The 22,593-nt window shown below is 38.7% G+C and overlaps 1 protein-coding gene across 1 annotated transcript in view; it reads right to left on the reverse strand.

Moving 5' to 3' along the window:
- The window catches only part of LOC124884954 (gamma-aminobutyric acid receptor subunit rho-1-like), a 42,146-nt gene that overhangs the window by 14,961 nt on the left and 4,592 nt on the right, over positions 1 to 22,593 (reverse strand). The window contains exons 2-8 of the mRNA XM_047393023.1: positions 14,168 to 14,218; positions 13,955 to 14,061; positions 10,664 to 10,731; positions 6,914 to 7,137; positions 4,304 to 4,386; positions 2,795 to 2,935; positions 2,240 to 2,392 (exon numbers count right to left, since the gene is read on the reverse strand). Coding sequence (XP_047248979.1) covers positions 2,240 to 2,392; positions 2,795 to 2,935; positions 4,304 to 4,386; positions 6,914 to 7,137; positions 10,664 to 10,731; positions 13,955 to 14,061; positions 14,168 to 14,218 — 827 coding nt within the window. The remainder of the gene's footprint in view (positions 1 to 2,239; positions 2,393 to 2,794; positions 2,936 to 4,303; positions 4,387 to 6,913; positions 7,138 to 10,663; positions 10,732 to 13,954; positions 14,062 to 14,167; positions 14,219 to 22,593) is intronic.

Below are 22,593 nucleotides of genomic sequence, written 5' to 3' on the forward strand. Positions count from 1 at the left end.
TGGCATTTTGGCATTTCCTTCTCCCCAGTCTTCCTCCAGACTCTGGCACCTTGATTTCCGAATGACATGCAGAATTTGCTTTCATCCGAAAAAAGTACTTTGGACCACTGAGCAACAGTCCAGTGCTGCTTCTCTGTAGCCCAGGTCTGGGGAATGCGGCACCTGTAGCCCATTTCCTGCACACGCCTGTGCACAGTGGCTCTGGATGTTTCTACTCCAGACTCAGTCCACTGCTTCCGCAGGTCCCCCAAGGTCTGGAATCGGCCCTTCTCCACAATCTTCCTCAGGGTCCGGTCACCTCTTCTCGTTGTGCAGCGTTTTCTGCCACACTTTTTCCTTCCCACAGACTTCCCACTGAGGTGCCTTGATACAGCACTCTGGGAACAGCCTATTCGTTCAGAAATTTCTTTCTGTGTCTTACCCTCTTGCTTGAGGGTGTCAATAGTGGCCTTCTGGACAGCAGTCAGGTCGGCAGTCTTACCCATGATTGGGGTTTTGAGTGATGAACCAGGCTGGGAGTTTTAAAGGCCTCAGGAATCTTTTGCAGGTGTTTAGAGTTAACTCGTTGATTCAGATGATTAGGTTCATAGCTCGTTTAGAGACCCTTTTAATGATATGCTAATTTTGTGAGATAGGAATTTTGGGTTTTCATGAGCTGTATGCCAAAATCATCCGTATTAAGACAATAAAAGATCTGAAATATTTCAGTTAGTGTGCAATGAATCTAAAATATATGAATGTAAAATTTTCATCATGACATTATGGAAAATAATGAACTTTATCACAATATGCTAATGTTTTGAGAAGGACCTGTAAATACTGAATAAATCACCATATAAAATTCTCAAATTTAAGCTGAAGACATTGCCATTAATACATTAATCTAGAGTGGGTATTGTCTAATGTTTTGATTCCAAGCAAATCTCAAACTGTATCCTGCTAAGGATAAAGTGTGAAATATGATTTTTTTCCCTCTACTTACCTAATGTGGCCTCTTTTCTCATCTAGCAAGGGCAGCGCCTGTGAGTTGGCAGCAAAGCCTCGGTGACCCGTCCCCCCCTTGTCTTGTGTCATGATGTATGTTTGGATGGGTTGTACTGGAATTCTAATTTCCCCTCGGGGATCAATAAAGTATCTTTGAATTGAATTGAATTGAATTCTAGGCTGCCTTGTGGGTGGTTTTTCTTTCCTGCTTTTTTACATATTTCTCAACTTTCAACATAAAAATCAACATAACTATAGACACATAGAAGCCTGAACACAAACGGAAAAAGGAAAGTTGTAAAACCCCTTACCTTTGCGGAGTTGCATTAAGAAACTATACCAGAAAGTGTGATCTGAGGGCCAAACATTCTCAGCCTCTCTAGTTTAGAGATTTGTAAGGAAGAATCTAAAAGCTGTTAAACTTAAAATGCAGAAGTCGTGGCACAGTTCTCCTGGCTGTCAAACAGTGGACGGGATCGTTTTCCTCGTGGAGTTTGGTTGTCCAAGTAGTACATGTATTTTGTGACTACAGAGAAAGCTTATGACCTGGGTGGCGGGCTGTTTCAAAATGATATCCGGTCTTGTATAGCCAAAGCAAGAGATGTGTTTGCATTCTCGGCACACGAGCTTGTTCCCAGTGCAGGTCGGACTAAGCTACGACTCTCCCTTGTCTCCAACCCTCTTTATGGGGTACATGGACAGGATCCCGAGGTGTAGTCGTGGAGAGGAGGGCATCTGGTTTGGAAACCTCGGGGGCTCATCTTTGTTTTTTGCAAATTATGTTGTCCTGTTAGCTACTTCAAACCATGACCTTCATCATTTACTCAACTGGTTCGCAGCTGAGTGTGAACAATGTCCCTTTGGATGTTCTCTGTGCATCTCCCACTACGAGGAGACACTGGAGCAGACCCAGAACACAATGGAAGGATGATATAACTGTTTCTGGCCTGGGAATGCCTTTGGGTTCCCCAGAATAAGCTGCACAGTGTTGTTGAATTTCCCTCCTGGACATGCTACTCCCGAGACCCAATCTTGAATTAGCCAAAAATAATGAATGGGTGTAAAAATGATATGTGCTTTAAGAAAACTGGCCCACATCTACAGATACATTTAATCAGTTTAGCTTATATGATTTGGTTTAGAGAAAACACTAGAAGTATCTAATTCATTGAGAAAATTGGTAGATTTGTTTTAGCTTTTAAGAAAGACAATTTCCTCTGCAGATGTATTTCAATAAATTGAAAGTCTCGCCTACCTAGTGGCACCCTGGCAGGTACGGCCCGGCGATCAATCCAGAATGAAACCCAGGACAACATAACCATCAGAGTGGCGGGGAAATAAGTCTGCAGCAGGAAAAAGAAGATGTGGCGCCGCAGGGTGAAGTGGATGTACAAACGATTGTACCAGCCTGCAGGACAAAAATAGAAACATTGACAGTTATATCCACATTGTCAGGAGCTGGTTGTTGATGAACCGTGTCAACACTTGAAGAATTATCCCAGCAACTCTGGCAGGGAAAGATAGCACACAAAATCCTTTTTATGCTTTGAGTTGCTGGAAAGTGACATGTGGTTGTTTGAGCAGTATAATGCTTTCAGCGGGTTTCCTGCAGCACACAGCAGGTTCTAAACAGCCTGTCTCTTTCAGTTTGCTGCAAGGATTATGTATTCCTCCTCTGTATGTGCTCTGAAGACGATGAGTTCATGTATGAAAAACTTGATCCTTTTATTAGAAATGACATGAAAAGTGAAATGAGATCCTTTGAAATTTAAATTCAGTTGTGAGGCAACAGTATGTGGAGTTGTAGTACCTGTGCTGCTGTAAAAAGCCAGCTTTGTGGTGGTGTGAAATTTTTGGATCAGGAACTGGGAGAGAGATATTCTGTCATCTGTATTCAGGGATTCATTGCCTTTCTTCCAGTACAGCATCAGGTCATCATCTGTGTATGCATCTGTGTGGGAAGAAATGTAGAAATAAGAATATACTCAAACCAAATCAGAACAGACAGTGCAAGTACAGCTGGATGAAAAAGAAGAGACTAACACCAGGCTGATATCTACATACTGCTCTTTTTGCACTGTGGAGTTTTACATGAGGGAGGAGACGAGCTTAAAAGGAAAGCAGTGCTTTACTTTTTAGTGCTTTAGAAGCAGAAGCAAGTCCTCAATGTTTAATGGTGTGATAGATCTGGGATTTCAGGAAATATCTGGTATGCAGAGCGGACATGTCAGTCTCAGCAGGGTGCAAGAAGAAAGCTCTTGAAGAGTATCAGAAATGGATATTAAAAATGTCTCTCTAGCAGCATGATGACGGGAGACGAAATGTGCAGAAATATACCAGAGCTCATCTTCTGAAAAAGAGTGAAAATCTTCGAATTTGAGGTGAATGTTTCTGTAATGCTTCTGATTGTTTTTGGAAGATTTTATTGCAAACCAGAGAGAAAAAAGTTGAATTAAACATGATCTTCTTCCTTCTGTAATGAGTTAGAGGCCTTATAATTAATTTCAAATTTTCTCATTATGTTTTGTAAAACTAGTCCAAGTGTCAATTTATCTGACTATCTCCGATTTGAGCTTTTCCATGTGCTTAATTTCTAATTAAGCTTTTTTAAACACTTGAGTTTCTATTTTTAATAAATTCCCTGTGAGGTTAGTTTATGAATCTCATCATATTTGAGGGCAACTGTTGCACAGTGGGAGGAGTAGTAGTCTAGCAATCCGAAAGTTGTGATTTTGATTCCAGCTTCCTCCTGTCAAATGTCAATGCACTCCTAGGTATTTTATTTTATTTAAGCCATTTCTAGTTCTGCTGCAACAACTAAATATTAAGCAGCCCAAATTGCCCCTGTTGGGATTAAATAAAACCCAACCGAGATCCACGGTCACCATTCTCAGCAATTAATTTCTGAGGTCTGGTTGATGTTTTCTACTGTAACACATTATATCTGGAAATCTTAAGATGAGCTGTGTAAATAGCTGTTACTGTTTGGTAGTTTAACATTAAGCTGGGAGGATGCAGTGACCTTGAGCATGAATGATAGCATTTCCAAACAAAACTGACGAATAAAGCACCCAGATATTGTAGAAAACAGTTTACAATAATTATTGACTAAGGCCAAAATAAAGCAACCAAATAGTAAGGGTACTTTTCTTATTTCAGCAAACTTCATCTACTGAAATTTTAAACCTCAGTTGTAATATGAAAGACCCAGGTATGAAACACTGGACTGACCCCAAAAGACCCCTCAGAAGCATTTAAGTTCTGGGTCATTCTGGTTAAAATGCTTCTATATTCGTCCACATTCAATCATTTCACTTACAGCTCTCAATCTCCAGTGAACAGGTTTGAGTGTCCAGGGGGAAGCGGCTGAGGTCCATGTTGCACATAGCAGTGACTGTGACTCTGCAGAAAAGAACACATCCACTGTAAGTTATCTATCTATCTATCTATCTATCTATCTATCTATCTATCTATCTATCTATCTATCTATCTATCTATCTATCTATCTATCTATCTATCTATCTATCTATCTATCTATCTATCTATCTATCTATCTATCTATCTATCTATCTATCTATCTATCTATCTATCTATCTATCTATCTATCTATCTATCTATCTATCTATCTATCTATCTATCTATCTATCTATCTATCTATCTATCTATCTATCTATCTATCTATCTATCTATCTATCTATCTATCTATCTATCTATCTATCTATCTATCTATCTATCTATAATATATGTGCATCAGGATCGGTGTCGGCCGATATTAGTCGTTTTTTTACATATCAGTATCAGTGTCAGTGATGCAGCGCAGGATTGTGTGGGGCTTAACTGAAGCGGAGAAGCAATGTCAGCTGTCTGGGTGTTTTTTCAGACTATGGAAGGGGTATATATATAATACATTAAGTTTTGGTTATTGGCCATAACAACCATAGTAATATCGGATATAGACACTGGTCCACATTTTCATATTGGTGCATTCCTGACATATGTGTAATTACAATTAAGACAAAAAGTGTCAATTTCTCAGTTCTTTTTCGTGCACTCTGGTAGTGGAAGGTATTTACGCTACACTCTGAGTACAGCAATCGTGCTGATTGCAAAATGGAGATCAAATGTCCACCATGGTTAGGGAGGACCATTTGTCTGGGATAGTAGAAACAGATAAACCTTAATTATGTATTAATGAAAATAAAAGGATGAAGGAAGCATAAATAATTTTAATTTCTCACTTTTTTAACAACATGTTATAGGTTAGTATAGCACATATTTGTGCAGATGACATATTTGGAAACTGCTATACTGTTGTAACCGTTATGATTTCAAACTTATGATTTGAGAACTCTGCCTTTAATTGAAGTAGACTTATTCATTGGTGAATTGGTGAAAATCCCACATTAAGAAAAAGGTTCAGTTGTTTACAGAATTTCCTGCACTTTTGTCACAAGGACAGCACTTACTCTTCTCCTATAACGCATCACAAGACAGGAGCCTACAGAGAGGGAGCTTTGACTATTCCTTTTAATTTAGTCTCTCTGCATCAGTGGCTCTCTGAGCATTCAGCTGTATAACCATGATGGAGACTTGTGACCATAATTATTTGTTGGGTAAAAAAACTTTACCAACTAGTCATTTAAAAAGGGGTAAAATGGTAACACAAGCAGCATCATTAGTCAATACCTTGCTTTCACCTATTTGGAAGTACTGTTTTTATCACTTGTCACATTTCTAGCATAAGTGTGCTTTACTATTATCACCTTTAGTACTTTGTTTACTTTCTGAAGAGGATCCCAAGACTCCACGCGTAGTGATTCATGACCCCAAGTGGAGTCCTGACCCCACCATTGGAAACCACCGCCCTAAATTGTCCTGAGTCCTGGGTCCTCTCTAATGCTCTGTTGTCTTCAATGTTGTGTTATTTCTCCACATTGATTGGATCATTATGCTGCTGAAATACCCAGTGATGTCCCAGTTTCAGTTTCCAAGCTGAGTCCACCAAATTGTCTCTTACAATTTCCTGGTGCTGTTCATAAAGCCATGCAGTATAACAAGTTCCCCAGAGCTTTTTAAAAAAGAGATACAGGCCCAAGGTCCCACAGATCCTCCACTGTACCTAACACATAAAATGCTTCTCCACATATGCATCCTTAGTGTTGTGACAAACCTAACCAGAAAGTTCAATTAGCTTCACACATTGACTTTTGCCATGGTATGACTTGAGACTTACTGTTCTCTAACAGGGAGATTTGGAGATGTTTTCACCTGCCTAACCATCCTGCTCAACGTGTTTGGGGGCAAGCTAAACATGGGCCCTAGTCTAGCCATGTTTGCCGCAGTTCCAAATATATTGTAAACTGTTCAGACACCTGCCTTACCTGAATGACACATTCTTTCTCATTTTGAAGAATAGCTAAGAAAAATGGGTTTTTGTGACAAGTCATATTAACACTCTAAGAAAACACAAACTCATGGATTATTATTTAGCGCCAAGACACTCTGATTAGCCTGAAAAGTAATATATATATATAAATGCTTTATTTACATGTGCTTTGTTGAAGTCATTACCAATATTGTGCCTAGTGATATCAGGAAAAACAAATATAAACTTTTACCCCCACTTCATTAATGTTCTCAAATTAAAGGTTTTTTAATTATCAGTATAGATGCTACTGCACATCGTAAGATAAGGAAAACAGTGACCTGAGAGGAAACAAGTAGAAACTGCTGCGTTGGATGTGGTTTTACTTCCAAACCATTAATGCTTTTTGCTTTGTGAATTAGATGCGGACACATGGGAGGAGGTAAAATAAGGGTGAGCAAACACTGCTCTTTATATTGCAATAGAAAAAACCCTCCCTATGATGGCTTTGATTGTGACAGCTGGTTCTTTCTGATTAAATTTCAGAGAAAAGATTGCTCTTACCTGAGACTGTAGAGCACATTGCCATCAGGATAAACTCTCAACATGACATTGTCAGTGGTGGTGTCGTGGATGAAAGAGCGCTTAGAGTGGACGAAAAACATGTCGGGAACCCAAATTTTCTTCACCAGGCGACTGTCGAAGGTCATGCTCTGGTTGTTAGTGCTGGGAAACGATAGCCGCTCATCTTTCCAGTAGTGACGCAGGTATAAAGTCATGGTGAAGTCCTACAGAAGCAGAAATATATCTATGTAAAACAAGTATTCAGTTTATTTAAACAATGGCAATTCTTAACAAGATCATCTTGATAATTCTTAAAGATTATCGTGGTAGAACAAACACATCCACCATGGTCCCATAAGCAAAATTCTGTGATGGGAGGAGATACATAAGATTGGACAGATAGGTGACAAAAAAAAAATGTCATAATCTGCCCATGTTAGGTTTTGGGTTTTGAGTTTTGTTTACCTTTTTGCACTGCCATGTTTTGCAGTTGCTTTATTTCTGTTCATTTAGGTTTATTAAATTCATTCTGATGTTCCTGTGTCAGAGGTGTTTTTATATTATATAAACAGAGAGAGTTTATATTTTCTTATAGATCGGATTCTTCCCAGTTTATGTTTAGTTTGTTTACTTATTTCTGTTCCTTCAGATGTTTTCTGTGACCTCCCTGCACCCCATGCTCATCTGTGTTAATTAGTCATCCTCCATCAGTTCTCTTCAGTCCCTCTTCTAGCTGTCCCTGATTCCCTCTGATTACCTCCCTTGGTTCATTGGTCCATTCTCCAACCTACATCAGCATTTATACTCTCTGGTTTCATAGTTCTCCACCGGTTCCTCCTGATACCTACCCTGTTTACCCGCCGGTGCTCCATGCACTGCTGCTTGTAAGTGTTTTTTTCATCACTACCTCTATTAAAGAAGCTCACTACTCACCATGCGACTCCAGCAGTCCGATCTGTACTTTAGTCCTACCAAACTCCAGCCAGACATGACAAAAATAGAAACTTCTTATTTAAATTGGCACCCTTTATAAAACTGGTTTAGCTTTCATTTCTCAAAAGATTATTGACATTAACTGAATTAGGCGATAAAGAAAAAACCTTATTGTGAGGTGGAAGGACAATGATTTATGCTTTTTCCTTTCTTTTTAAAAAGTAACAATCTGAAACATGTGGCGTGGATTTGTATTCAGCCAAAGGCTTAACCAGTTTGTGTCCAGGATGTGTGGGGTCTACAGAGATGTTAGCTGCCCTTTTCCTGACCCTAAACCTGTACAAGTCCTGGATGGAGGGAAGGTCAGCCCTGATGGTCCTCTCTGCAGACCTGATTGGTCATTGCAGTCTGGACCTGTCCTGTTTTGTAGCTGGTCCAAACCTTACAGTGATGGATGTGCAGACAGACTGAATAATGGCAGTGTAGAAGACGGCTAGCAGATTATGTGCCATTACAGCTGCAAGTCTTAGAGCATGTCTTGACAAACGTTGCACATTTAGAGACAGATTTTTTTTTTTTGCTTATTTCACTGAGGTAGAACAAAGTGGCTCCAATGGAAAGCATTTGTGAGCATTACTTTTCTAGTCTTGACATACATTCTTATTTAGATTCACCCCGAGACTTTGGTTGAACTGTGTTTTTACCTGCTGAAGAAAAGTGTCGCCACAGCATGATTCTATTACCAGCATGAATGGATGTGAAGCAATTTCAGCCACAAGTAGCGTTTGGCATGTAGGTCAAAAGGTTTCGTTATTGCCTCTTTGACCAGAGCACCTACTTCCACAAATTGACTTTGTCCCCGACATGGTTTGTAGGTAAACTGCAAACTGAACCAGTGGCTTTCATTTAGAAATGTCTTACTTCCTGCATGTCTTGGTAGGTTTATATTTGTGCCATATTCTCCATGTTCAGATGATGGATTGAACAGAGCTCTGTGACATTTTTAAAGTTTGGGATATTGTTTTAGAACCAGTTCTTCATGGTGCTTTTGCTGATGAAGAATGTTCTGTATTTATACTCGGATTAAATTATGCACAGACAGAGATTATTTATTAGGTAACCTCTGAGGAACACTTACCCTGGATTTTATTTAGGGCTATTAGAGTAAAGGGGAACGGATGCAAATGCAAGCCACATATTATTAGATATTTTATTATTTAAAAAAAACATCTTTCTGCACTATTTTGTGTAGATTTATCATGCAGATCCCCAAACTAAATAAAATACATATAAATCTCTTTTAGACACAGGGTCTCATTTTTAATAGCGGCGTGTTTTAAATATACTTACAAAACTACAACGTGTTATGAATATTTCATTATGTTATAAATTTAAAAGTAAGCTTAAGGGGGACACTGTATATTAGGATTGCTTTGTTTTTTTGGTTTTCATTCATATGTCTTGACCCGAATACTGAATAAACAGATAGTTGAGCAAGCTTCAGTTGTTCAAAGCTAAAAGCTCAATCTGTTAGTGTCTGCTACAAACAAGCATTGTTAGGATGTGACATTTTGGACTTTGTTTGTGGTTTTGTGTTTTTGTTTGCCTTTTAGCTAGATGTTTCTTACTTGTGTTTTGTATTCATGTTAATTGTGGTTTTCTGTTTTGGGTTATCTTCTGCCCCCCAGTGTGCTCTCCCAGTTCCCTTGGCATTGCTTTCCTGCCTATTTTCTTAGAATGGTTTCCTTATGATTATTATTATTGTTATTTCTCTTAGTTCTCTGGTTCCCTTGCACTCTCATTTATTAGTTTCTTTTCTGTTACTCCTCTCGTCATTTGTTTTCCCCCTTTTAGTTATTACTCAGTTTAAGTTTCCTTTATTCTCCAGTTCTTCTTAGCTTTGTTCCTCTACTTCATCTTTGTTTTCCAACCTCTCCTTTATAGGTTAGCTTTAGTTATTGTTTTCTTAGGTTTCTTTACTTTTGTAGTCAGGGTTTCCTTATGGTTTCTGTCTTGCTAAGTGCTTAGGTTGTTGTGTTCCCTCCAGTTTCTCAGTTTCCTTAAGTTCATGTTTATCCTTGATTCTTATGTTTTATTTTTATCTTGGTTTATAGTTTCATTTAGGTCTGCTTACTGTCTTGTCTTTGGTCCCTTTCCTCATGCTTTGGTTTTATTAGGTTCACCTGCTCCCTCTGTCTCCCAGCCTCCTTGTCTCACCTGTTCTTAGTTCCTTTGATTACCTTCCTTTGTTCTCCCTCTGTATATTAGTTGGTTTTGTTTCTTTGTTCCCTGCTGGTTCCTCTGTTCGTTTACACTCTGTTTTGCCTGCTCGTTGCACAACTCGGGTCTACCCTGCTACTGCCATGTTTACCATGTTCCTGCAGATGTAAGTTTTTGGATCTCTGGTTTACCTGCAGTGATTTTGTTACGCTTGTACCCTGGAATAAAGCTGAAGATTATTCAGATTATGCTGCTGCCAAGCTCTTGTCTGCGCTTTGGTCCAACCCAAAACCACACTATGACAAACATTAACTTACAGCAACATGAACTCAGCTCTAAACAAATATGTATCTCTCTAAAATCGAAGAACTTTGCTGCTTCCAAGAGATCCACAAACAGCTGTGGCTGAGTCAGCTTTTAAAACATATGAGGAGCATAGAAATACATTTATTTTCGTGATATCATCAGAAAACTATTGAACCGTTAACTGTAAAATACTTTTTTAGTATTTGAGTTCTTTATGTCCAATCAATGAAGTATATCCTGTATTTCCTATTATTTTAAATTTCTTTGTTCCCAAAAAGCTTTCATGCTTACCATATCCACCTCAGAGATGGTGTCAATACTTTCCACCTGAACATCTACTCCAACAGGTATTGGAGGACCTGAACAAAAAAATAATTCATGTCAAAAGTCAATGTGCTGAACTATTATTTTCAGCTTTTCTGGTTATTTATGATAAATGTGCATATTACACCTTTCTCCCATAAGAACTCTGTGCTCTGTGGCCACATTAGCTAGCACTCTAGATTTTACAGTTTAGTCAAAACAAACCCTTAGTTTAGTCATTAGACCAGCTTTTTTAAAATAACGAGTTGGTTTTTCAAAATAATTAATGTTTTTTCTAACATTTGGAACTGTTGTTGCACCATTACAGTAACTAAAATACTTTGTAGTTGCACACGTTCTGTCTTTTAGATCCCATAAAGGAAATCCAAACTTGAGTGTTTAATATTTCCTCCCCTGTCAACTTCTTGCTATAGTTACACCAAAATGCACTTCTGATGGACTGGTTAGGACTTAATGACGACTCCTCTCCTGGAACCTTGAGCTGCCGAGAGGCTGCAATGTGTTTGAAGTCACAGACAAAGTCGAAGTCTCGGAAAGCTTTTGTCCTTCAAAGAGGTCTGACCCGACCCAATGATGATCCTTAATCAAGCTTTGTTTATTTTAGATTATAACAGGACATACAGTACAGACCAAAGGTTTGGACACACCTTCTCATTCAAAAAGTTTTCTTTATTTTCATGACTATGAATATTGTAGCTTCACACTGAAGGCATCAAAACTATGAATTAGCACGTGGAATTATATACTGAACAAAAAAGTGTGAAACAACTGAAAATATGTCTTATATTCTAGGTTCTTCAAAGTAGCCACCTTTTGCTTTGATTACTGCTCCGCACACTCTTGACATTCTGTTGATGAGCTTCAAGAGGTCGTCACCTGAAATGGTTTTCACTTCACAGGTGTGCCATGTCAGGTTTAATAAGTGGGATTTCAAGCCTTATAAATGGGGTTGGGACCATCAGTTGTGTTGTGCAGGAGGTGGATACAGTACACAGCTGATAGTCCTACTGAATAGACTGTTAGAATTTGTATTATGGCAAGAAAAAAGCAGCTAAGTAAAGAAAAACGAGTGGCCATCATTACTTTAAGAAATAAAGGTCAGTCAGTCCGAACAATTGGGAAAACTTTGAAAGTGTTCCCAAGTGCAGTCGCAAAAACCATCAAGTGCTACAAAGAAATTGGCTCACATGAGGACCGCCCCAGGAAAGGAAGACCAAGAGTCACCTCTGCTGCGGACGATAAGTTCATCTGAGTCACCAGCCTCAGAAATCGCAGGTTAACAGCAGCTCAGATTAGAGAACAGGTCAATGCCACACAGAGTTCTAGCAGCAGACACATCTCTAGAACAACTGTTAAGAGGAGACTGTGTGAATCAGGCCTTCATGGTAAAATAGCTGCAAGGAAACCACTGCTGAGGAGAGGCAACAAGCAGAAGAGACTTGTTTGGGCTAAAGAACACAAGGAACGGACATTAGACCAGTGGAAATCTGTGCTTTGGTCTGATGAGTCAAAGTTTGAGATGTTTGGTTCCAACCACCGTGTCTTTGTGCGGCGCAGAAGAGGTGAATGGATGGACTCTACATGCCTGGTTCCCACCGTGAAGCATGGAGGAGGAGGTGTGATGGTGTGGGGGTGCTTTGCTGGTGACACTGTTGGGGATTTATTCAAAATTGAAGGCATACTGAACCAGCATGGCTACCACAGCATCTTGCAGCTGCATGCTATTCCATCCGGTTTGCATTTAGTTGGACCATCATTTATTTTTCAACAGGACAATGACCCCAAACACACCTCCAGGCTGTTTAAGGGCTATTTGACCAAGAAGGAGAGTGATAGGGTGCTGCACCAGATGACCTGGCCTCCACAGTCACCGGACCTGAACCCAATCGAGATGGTTTGGGGTGAGCTGGACCGCAGAGTGAAGGCAAAAGGGCCAACAAGTGCTAAGCATCTCTGGGAACTCCTTCAAGACTGTTGGAAAACCATTTCAGGTGACTACCTCTTGAAGCTCATCAACAGAATACCAAGAGTGTGCGGAGCAGTAATCAAAGCAAATGGTGGCTACTTTGAAGAACCTAGAATATAAGACATATTTTCAGTTGTTTCACACTTTTTTGTTCAGTATATAATTCCACATGTGTTAATTCATAGTTTTGATGCCTTCAGTGTGAAGCTATAATATTCATAGTCATGAAAATAAAGAAAACTCTTTGAATGAGAAGGTGTGTCCAAACCTTTGGTCTGTACTGTACAAGTCTGAATTAGACCATTAAAAAATTTCTCTTGACTTCTGAGATTCAAACAAATTCTTGATAACTTACTTTTGTGATCACCTTTGTCTACTTGAACTCTTTTTTTTAGCTACAGTGTAGCTATACATTTTTATTTCTGTGTTGATTCTTTAAATAAATATTATTTCTCAAAAATATAATGAATTGATTTGATTTGATTTTTGAGATATGAACACTAATCATTTTTAAAGTAGCTCATATTCACTACAGTGGTTTGAAACTTTCTATGATAGAAACAATGTTTAAAAGTAGGAAACAATGGTGCACGCACCAGTACACAGCAACCGCTTGTGGTACAGCTGTGACAGTAAGGCTTTGATTTATCTTTGACCTATTTCAGCCCCTGTACTCTGCATCATCATATTCCCACAAGCACAAAACAACAATCAGGTCATAACAAAGGATAAAAGCTGATGCAACACTGGATACAGTCCAGCTCTCTTTTCCTCTTCAAGGTTCAAATTGGACATTGCAAAGGGATTCTGCAAAGGGTCACTTGGTGTGTGTTCAGCAGCAGATTGCTGTGGGATTAAAAGTACTCTGATAAAAATAAATAGCAGCACGTGTTGTAAATTAAAAGCAGTCATTGCTGGGTTGTTGCTGCTAAATAAAGCTTTTGTGTTTGTCTTTTTCTGCTTTATAAGAGCATATAACAGATAATAAATACATTATATAATAACTATCTGCCTGTTTGCATTTATCTTGACATAATCGTTCAATCCAAAATAGCTGAAGACAAATCCTTCCAGTAAACACAAAACCAAAACATGTAAAGCACAGAGCTGCAATCAGAAAGAGGAACAGTTTTTAGTGATGGTGTCACAAAGGTCTCTGAGAGCTTAGAGCCTGCAGAACAAAAAGGTTAAAACAAAAAAACACACACACTAATCGGATCTTATCTTAGCATTTCCAAGCCGTTGGTTTGTAAATGGCATCATATCGAAAAGAGCAAATGAGTGTTTCTAACCTCCGAATGCTGGTCTCATGGTGAAATCGTGATCATCTATTCTCAGGAGCTGCTCTGATTTTGTCATTGGGTTTTTTGTCAGATCTGGGCTTCGTTTGTAAATTGGACTGTTAGGAAAATAAGAGCAAAATGTTGTAAACCTGATGTTGGCAAAAGTTTAATATGGCTTTTAATGGAAAAAAACACTTTAGCTTAGAATTTTTAAAATTTTACCTTCCAGACTTCTGACCACCTCCTCCCTCCATTTTGGTTTCTCGTCGTGTCCTGTTAGTAAAAACAATAACAACAGTAAAGAAAACATTATGGGAGGTTTATTAATTATTTTCTTTAAATTTATCCCTTTGCATATTCCTTCTGGACGGCTTGCCATGCATTCTGCTCCCTACCTGAAAATCCTTCCCGGAGAATCTTTGGCATAATACTTCGATTATGCAGCGGGACAATGATTCAAAGCATACAAGTCTACATCTGAATGGCAAAAAAAATATATATATATATAAGGTTTTGGAGTGACCTAGTAAAGTCTGGACTTATGCATCTAATTGAGATGCGGTGGCATGACATTAAACTGAGTATTCATTCTTAAAAGTCCTACAATATGACTGAATTCTAAAAAAAAAAATCTGCAGAGAACAGTAGGTCCGCAGCAATGTGAAACACTCATTATTATAGTGTTTTAAATGTTTCTTTAGTTGGCGCTACCAGTTATTAGCTTTAGGCCCAGGTTGGTTTTCCCCTAATAAATAAAATGATTATTTATAAACTTCCTTTGCATTTATTCAGATTATCTTCATTTTATATTACATTTTTTTTGATAATCTGAAATATTTGACATTTGTGTCATGAAATACATTTATTTATATTATCATCCAGTTTAAAGCAAGCTACAATTTTTTGGTGTTATTTTCCAACATGGCCACTGTCTCTTTGTACTTTAGGTATAATTTTTAGGCCACAAGCAGAAAGAGGGACAGAATGAATAAAACAAAAAGAAACTAAAATGGATTAATAGAGTAAAGTGTGCTGTGACAGGCAAAGCCAAATCCCTGTGTCAACTGCAGACATGCATTGAAGAAGTATCAAAGGGGGAGAGGAGCTGAGATGCAGGAACTGCACAAACAAAGTGAGAATAATGGGAGAGCAAAATGAGAGCAAAAGAACACGGTTTCATTGGGTTAAGGCTAGAGCGCAGTGAGAGGCCAATGATTGCAACACATCCACGTCTACCCAGCAGCTGGCTCATAATCCTCTTGGCAGAAATGCCTCTGCAATCCCCTCTCTGTTCGCCTACGGCACATGCAGGCTGCCTGTCCGCTTTGCTCTGTGTGGTCCCAATATTGTCCCTGCTGTGCTCTGCAGCTGTGGGCCTTTGGGCATACATCACTGCTGAGGCCGCATTACGGTTACTGGGCCAAATTTCTGCAGAGGTCACTCTGGACATGTTTACTGTAGAAGGCCTACAATAACAAGAACAGCAACTGAAAAAACGGATAACTGTAATATCAAATACAACGCAATCATCAAGTTTTCAAGTCATAAATATGAATATGAGAGTACAGAACAAAAAGAACTCATATTTGACCTTCCCATTGGTTTTCAAAGCATATACATTGTTTTAAAATTATTTTTGGACAACAAAACGACCTTTGATTTCTCACAGGAAGTGAGTACCATATATGGAGAATGACGGGTCATCTGGACTGCAGTGTTTGATGGATGTTTTCTTAAGAGAAATGTAAATAAAAAAAGCTTTATTATTGGGCGCTAGTGGCCTTTGTTTTTTCAACAGTAATCTGACAGGAAAGGGGTGAAAGACATGCAGCAAAGGTCACCTGGGCCAGGAGTCAAACCTGCGACGCCTGCACTGACGACTGCAGCCTCTGAATATGGGTCGTGCACTTTTCCCCTGCACCACCGCCACACCCTGAAAAACCTTTATTTCTGAAATGGTTACAACGGTTATATTTGGACCCTGGAGCGATTTGTCAGGTCAGCGTACCAAAAGCAGAAAGAGAGGATTTGACGTAAGGGCAGCACATTTAAGAGAAAGAACAAGAAGTAGAGCGAAAATAAAAGTAAAAGTGTGAATTTAAAGACAAAAGAGTTTGAAAATGTCTCTGCAGGTGCACAACTACATTTGGACACCAAAGTAGCAACAGAAACCCTGATAAGATGGACTTTCTTCTTTGTGCTTTTTTTCTTCTTGATCAACACAATCCTGCCAAAAAACTGGCTCCAAAACAATATGTTGCAATTACATGACTTTGTTTGGTCTGGTCTAAAAATCTGAGAAAAAGTAAACCGGGCCACCTGAAGATGTGAATTTTTTCACTTTTACCAATCCCTGGGCCTGACCAGCAGTTTCAATGGCCTCTTAGCTTTACTGCTTAGCTTCTGCTTCGACTCATTTTTGTTTTCAGTGTCTGAGCCAAATGAAGGAGAGAAAGTTTGACTGCAGTTGCATTCTGATCTCTTTACATTATTTCAACTTCAAATCCAACTCCAGCAGCATTTACTTGAAGTAACACCATGTTGTTGAGAGGAAACATATAGTTGGAGTGGCATAACAAATGATGTGTTCAGAATAATCTTTTGACAGCTACATTACTGTAGTGGAGTTAAATCTTCAATAAAACATGGACTGATTACATGGACAAAAGTAAGTGCCAAAGTGCCAAACCACTGCATGGGCCTCTAATATGAACTAATCTTCAGTTCTTGTACTTGAAGACATTTCACTCTTCATCTGAAGGATTTTTTCAATTTGAATTCTTCAAACTTGAGAAAGCCCTTCAGATAAAGAGCGAAACATCTTAAACTACAAGAACTGAAGTCCAGTTGTTTTGTTTTTTAAGCTTTTTTGGATTTACCATGTCCTGGATGACTGGGAGTCTTTACCAGCATATAAACTGGGCTGCTCTGGGGATACATCTGTTTGACAGAATGTGCTACATATGCTTGTGCACATCAGAGTAACAGCTATTGCTCAGAACTGCAGCAGAAAATTGCAAAGTCAAACTGTGGTGAATTACTGGACTTACCTTCAGAGAGGCTTTAAGCCCTTCTTTAGGGTGCTTGTTTATTAGGTTTTCAAACTACTTAACTCAGACAACAGTCTCTGGACCCCCTCCTCACTGGATAAATCATATAAATATTCTCTTTATGAATTTAGAATATGTCATCACTCTTGGTCTGTGTTCTCGGCTGCTTTCTGCTTACTTTTGTTCTTGCACACTTTTTTTTTAACCTATTTCTTAACTTGGGATGTGGAAATGTATTTAAATATCAAGAGTTACAAACCTGAACACAAGTGAAAGGGAAAAGAATATAAAGAGTGATAATGTATTCCTCATATTTCATGTATTCCAACAAAACATGGAAAGGGCTGAGTTTGGTTTCTTTTAGAAATGTAGCCTTTGGGCATTTCTCTTCAAAATGTGACCAAAGATCTTGCAGCAACCTCTCCATATTATCGTGAGGGTTTTCTTCTCTGCTGCTCTCTGTCTGTGGGCCTCCTCTGTCCAACAAAAATCCTCCTCTCAGGTCCCCAAATTTGAGGCGTTGAGTGAGGAAACTAATGCTGTGAAAACTCCCACAAACCCACGAGCAGCATCACCTTGGGGATTTCACAGTCAAGAGAGGAGACAGTTGATGAGAAACAGTCGGATGGAGGTGGTGGAGGTGGGAGTTGGATTCAACATAAATGTCTGAGACCTCCCTGGTCAGAGGAGCAGTGAGATCTACATGCAATTTGCATTTACTGAGCCTGCATGTCAGCGGGAAGAAGACTGAAGCGAGGTGACTTTTAACAAGCTGCAGGAAGAAACAACAGCAAACAAGGGAGTTCAGAGTTGATAACACAATGACACTGGTATTTAAAGCTCAGAGCCAAATGGGATTTAATAATAATGATAATAATAATAATAAAAACTGTGCTGTGCTTTTATTATAATGATCATCTCAATCTCATCAAGGCTCAGATGATCACAATAATAGCTTTTTCTGACATGATCGGTAGAACTCGCCAGGCCATAAACTTGAACACTTTTGTCAGGATCTGTGCACACTGCAGCTGTTTAATAATTAAAACCAAATTATTTCCCTCAGATGGAGGAGAATCTTAACAATGAACCCATTTTTATGTCGCCTCTGATCTAGAAATAACAGTTGAAGCATGAAAAGTGATGGCGGGGGGGATTATGATTTGACAGGGTTTGTTGAATATATTAAGTGGATGCAAATCACGACGCTGATGGCATTTTAAGGCATACAACGCTGTACTCGCACACTTGGGAAATCTTATCATCTTCCGCAGATATTAATTCAAAGACAGTTTCTCACTTGAGGCAACAGGCTACAGCTGCACTTTGTGCTGATATTTTTAAATGGCAATCAGGGAATCGCTGCTGTACACTTATTATTCACAGGAAACTTCCTCTTATTTTGTTTCTCAAATTCCTCTAACTCAAGTGTTGCTTGTCCAAAGTGTTCATTTCTCTAATGACTTATTTACATAAGTTGTATTTATCACTGTTTGAATAATGATGTAGGAAGCAGGGTTCAGTTTCTGTGGGCACCACACCATGACACCTGAAGCAATCCCAGGAAATTGCTTATTACACCACTCCCCAGGTGTCAGGTGAGGCAATTACATTTGGACAGTTTTAGAAAGGGATGCTAGAGCCATACCACCAAGCATGATGTCACTATTCAAAATGTGTTCATTTTTTTTTTTTTTCATTCTATTATTTATTTCAAGGCAAACTGGTCCATTTCCTAATCAAATGAACAAATAAAAACCAATACATCCAATAATATTTACAAATTGATCTGAATTACCACAATGCAGTTGCTTTTAGTTTACAAGTTGGTATAAAGTTTTCTACAATACTATCTGGTGTAGTTTATGTATTTTGAGGGCTAAAACAGCCACAGTTGCAGAAATAAGTTGCAGAATAATTGTTCATATAGGTGATAATAAAATATAACTTGAAATTTTTGAGGGGGGGCTCTCAGAAGACTAAACACCCTTGTTAAAATGACAGATTTTGTGAGACGATGATAATTCATTTCAAAACTTTTCCACATATCAGGTGAGATTTAACTACTGTGTGCAGTTGAAGTGAGAAGAAATTAATCCATTAGACTCAGAATCAGCTTTATTGGCCAAGACTGCGTGCACAAGCTAGGAGTTTGGCTTTGTTTTCAAGCGTTCACAGTGTCTATAGGTATAAATATATAAACTTTAGAAGAAATAAAATTAGAATGAAAGGTTGTGGTAGTGCAAATATGATTATTTTCTTTCACAGCAGCGTAGCTGAATACTCAGACTGTAAGGTGTTCATTGTGTTCATTAGAGAGACAGCATGGGGGAATAAACTGTCTCTGCAGCACAGAGCTGAAGGTAAAAATCTAAACAGCTTGTGTCCAGGATGTGTGGGTCTGCAGAGATGTTAGCTACCCTTTTCCTAACCTTTGACTTTTACAAGTCCAGGATGGAGGGTAAGTCAGCCCTGATGATCCTCTCTCCAGACCTCAATGTTTATTGCAGGCTGGACCTGTCCGGTTTTGTGGATGAGCCAAACCACACAGTGATGGATGAACAGAGGACAGACGGAATAATGGCCGTGTAGAAGATGATTAGAAAGAAAAGATATATAAAAGCTGTTGCTGATATGCAAACCCTTAAACTGTTTGTTTATGCAACTTTTGATTCAAAATCAGCATTCAATTTATTTGGATGGAGTCTGTCAGCATCTCACATCTTGACTTAATGTTTGCCAACTCTGCCTTGCAAATGTTCTCCAGATCTCTCAGATGGTGATGCCATATCCGGCCTTGTTTCTCAAATACCTTTGAAGATATGTCCACTTTCTGTAATGTCACTGTCATCCCACATTTTCTTCATTTATTGATGAATGTCTTTATTGTGCCATTGTATATAAGTATTGTGTGGATTTCTTTGGGGCACTTTTCTTAACTGATAACTTAACTACCTCATTTTTATTCATTGTGGCCTTTATGCAAATTACGGCTTTAGCCAAAGAAGCAAATGTGGAAAAGTCAGTAAAATCCTTGTATAGTATAGTTTTGAATTTTTTATCATGATATAAGTATTTATGTCACAAATCTCTGGCTGTGAGTCTTGGGAGGCATTATATTAAAGTAAGCCAAGTCAACAGCATTGACCTTTGGGGCATTCCTTCTCTGTTTTACTACTTTCCTGCCATTTGACACAGAATGATGAAAGAATCTGGATAATGTTTGGAAATCAGTTTTCTGAAATCCAAAAGTGTAAGTGATTTAAGGAAAAGAAAAAAATGTGTGACATATGAATAAACTATAAATCCAGTATTAAAAGAGAAAGAAGGTTTGCTACCTTGACACTAATAATGTTTGATTTTCACAATAAAAATATCTTCAAAAATAGAAGCGTTTTTGCCAAACATAGTTAGAAATTGTAGGATGGCAGAATCACCAAGGAAAACGGTATTGTGAGAAGTAGCATCAATGATTGGAACAGCTACCCATGGATAGTGAGCAACGCTGACCCTAATCATGTATATAGCCATGCATTTTCAAAGCTCCTGCCACACTGTTTCAATTCAATTCAGTGTTATTTATATAGCGCCAATTCTCGACACATGCCGTCTCAAGGCACTTTACAAAAGGTTTGGAATGGTATAGGGTTGTTGCGGAGATAAGATTAAACTACTGAGTGTTAGAGTTTGGCCATTTTAGAATGGGCTATGTGTAGGGGTACTAAGTAAAATAATACACTGATAAAGTGTGTCCATGTAGAGCCCACTGGTGGCCATTATTATACTAAAAACCACAAGGATTGAGGGTACCTCAGACTGATTATAACCATTGGAAAAGAGAAGGGGTCACACATGTAGCAGAAATGGAGGGTGTGTTTGCACCTCAACCATTCCTCAACCTGTTTAGGCTAAACCAGACTCCCCCTTACTCCAACCAACAGTGAGGGACGAAGGCGGAGGTAAAAATAATTGGAGAGTGTTGTTCCCTGTTGCATTGTGTGAAAGTGGGTAACTTTAAAATGGGGCAGAATCACTGTCTTCAGATTAAAGTTTTAAAGATTAAAACTTTAACACCTGTCCAGACAGCTGGAATAAAACAATAGCTCCTTGATCATTAACGTGTTGGCTGGCCTTTGTTGACATGTTTTGACAAAGAGGGAATAAAACCGGACTGTTGTAGCAGAGCAGTGAGGTACTACAGAGGAGTTTCTTGTACTGCCATGTATGAGTGAATCTAAAAATACTTTTACATAGATATAATGTAAAAAAACATCTATTGTATTTTGTTATACATCAAGCCCTGTCATGTCTTTCAAAGTCCTTTAAAACTTCCTAAATTCAAACTGTCAGATAATATAGTTGGAGTTAGTAAAAAATGTAATATCTTTATTATTTTCAGAAGACATGACAGATGATGATGACATTAGTAAGCAGTGTTGTACGCTTAGGCAAATATTCTCCCACGTAAATTCAATTTGCATGGGTTAGGTAAGAAGCTCTCTTTTTAAAGCACATCGCATGGCATTCTACGCTGCACACTTTTGGTCAGACTATAAAAAGACAAGTCTGACAAGAATTCAGGATGTCTACAGCGATGCATTAAGAGTATTTGTAAAAAGACCTAGGTGGGGCGGTGCAGGCTGTGATTAGAAACCTCCTCTATAAGTTTATATATCGTCTAAATGAATCTGACAATAAGATTATCATGGCCGTAGGTAGAGCTCATGGCCAAGGTAGAGCTCTACACGATACCATTCTCAGCTGTAGAGAAACTGGTGCAGCTGTCTTTTATTAACTTTTCAGTAACTGTTTTTGATGATTGCAGATATATAATTGTGTTGTGTGGTTGCTTACTACTATCCTGTTTTTGTTTGTTTTTTTAACTGGACCATAAAGCCTGGAATAATGTTTCGATCTGTCTATCTAATTATAAAGTAAACGTGTTGCCTATGATGAGCCCCTGACTTTGCTTTTTACTCTTTATCTTTATGTAATCATTCTGGTCTATGGGCATCCCCAAGCTGTCAATTAATGATAATCTGAATTTATGAAAAAATAGGTTGTAATTCCTTGCCGTTAGAGCCAATTCAAGCATTCAGCATGCCGGAGTGAATGAATCTTCTTTGGCATAGACTGAGCATCTGCATTGTGTAGCATGAGATTAAGTGAAGTTATCGCTAGTCATTCCTGCGGTATTTGTTTAGCGCTGAGACCTATATATGTGTGGTACATATTACATTTCTAAGCTCATGTCACAGAATTTTTGCAACTGTCACAAACGTCTGTGGCTCCCTGGGATCAGCTAGCGATCAAATGATGCATATAAGGGCGATGCTAGAGCATTATTTACTCAAAGGTGCATGGTACTGAAACAAGGCAGATACATATTAATGTTACAGGGTATAAGGAAGTATTTGTTAATAAATGAAGTGACAGAACGTGTGCAGAACATGTAGAAACATGGTACCATATGGAATGTATTATGTAATGAATGGAGTACAGACAAAGAGCGGTTCAAGAACCCCTCATGACGACTATTAAATCGAGGCACGTGACGTCGCCCGGTACGGCAAAGTCGGGGTCCCATCCTGGAGCCAG

This window comes from Girardinichthys multiradiatus, chromosome 19 (assembly GCF_021462225.1).
Source record: "Girardinichthys multiradiatus isolate DD_20200921_A chromosome 19, DD_fGirMul_XY1, whole genome shotgun sequence".
NCBI classification, from domain to species: Eukaryota; Metazoa; Chordata; class Actinopteri; order Cyprinodontiformes; family Goodeidae; genus Girardinichthys; species Girardinichthys multiradiatus.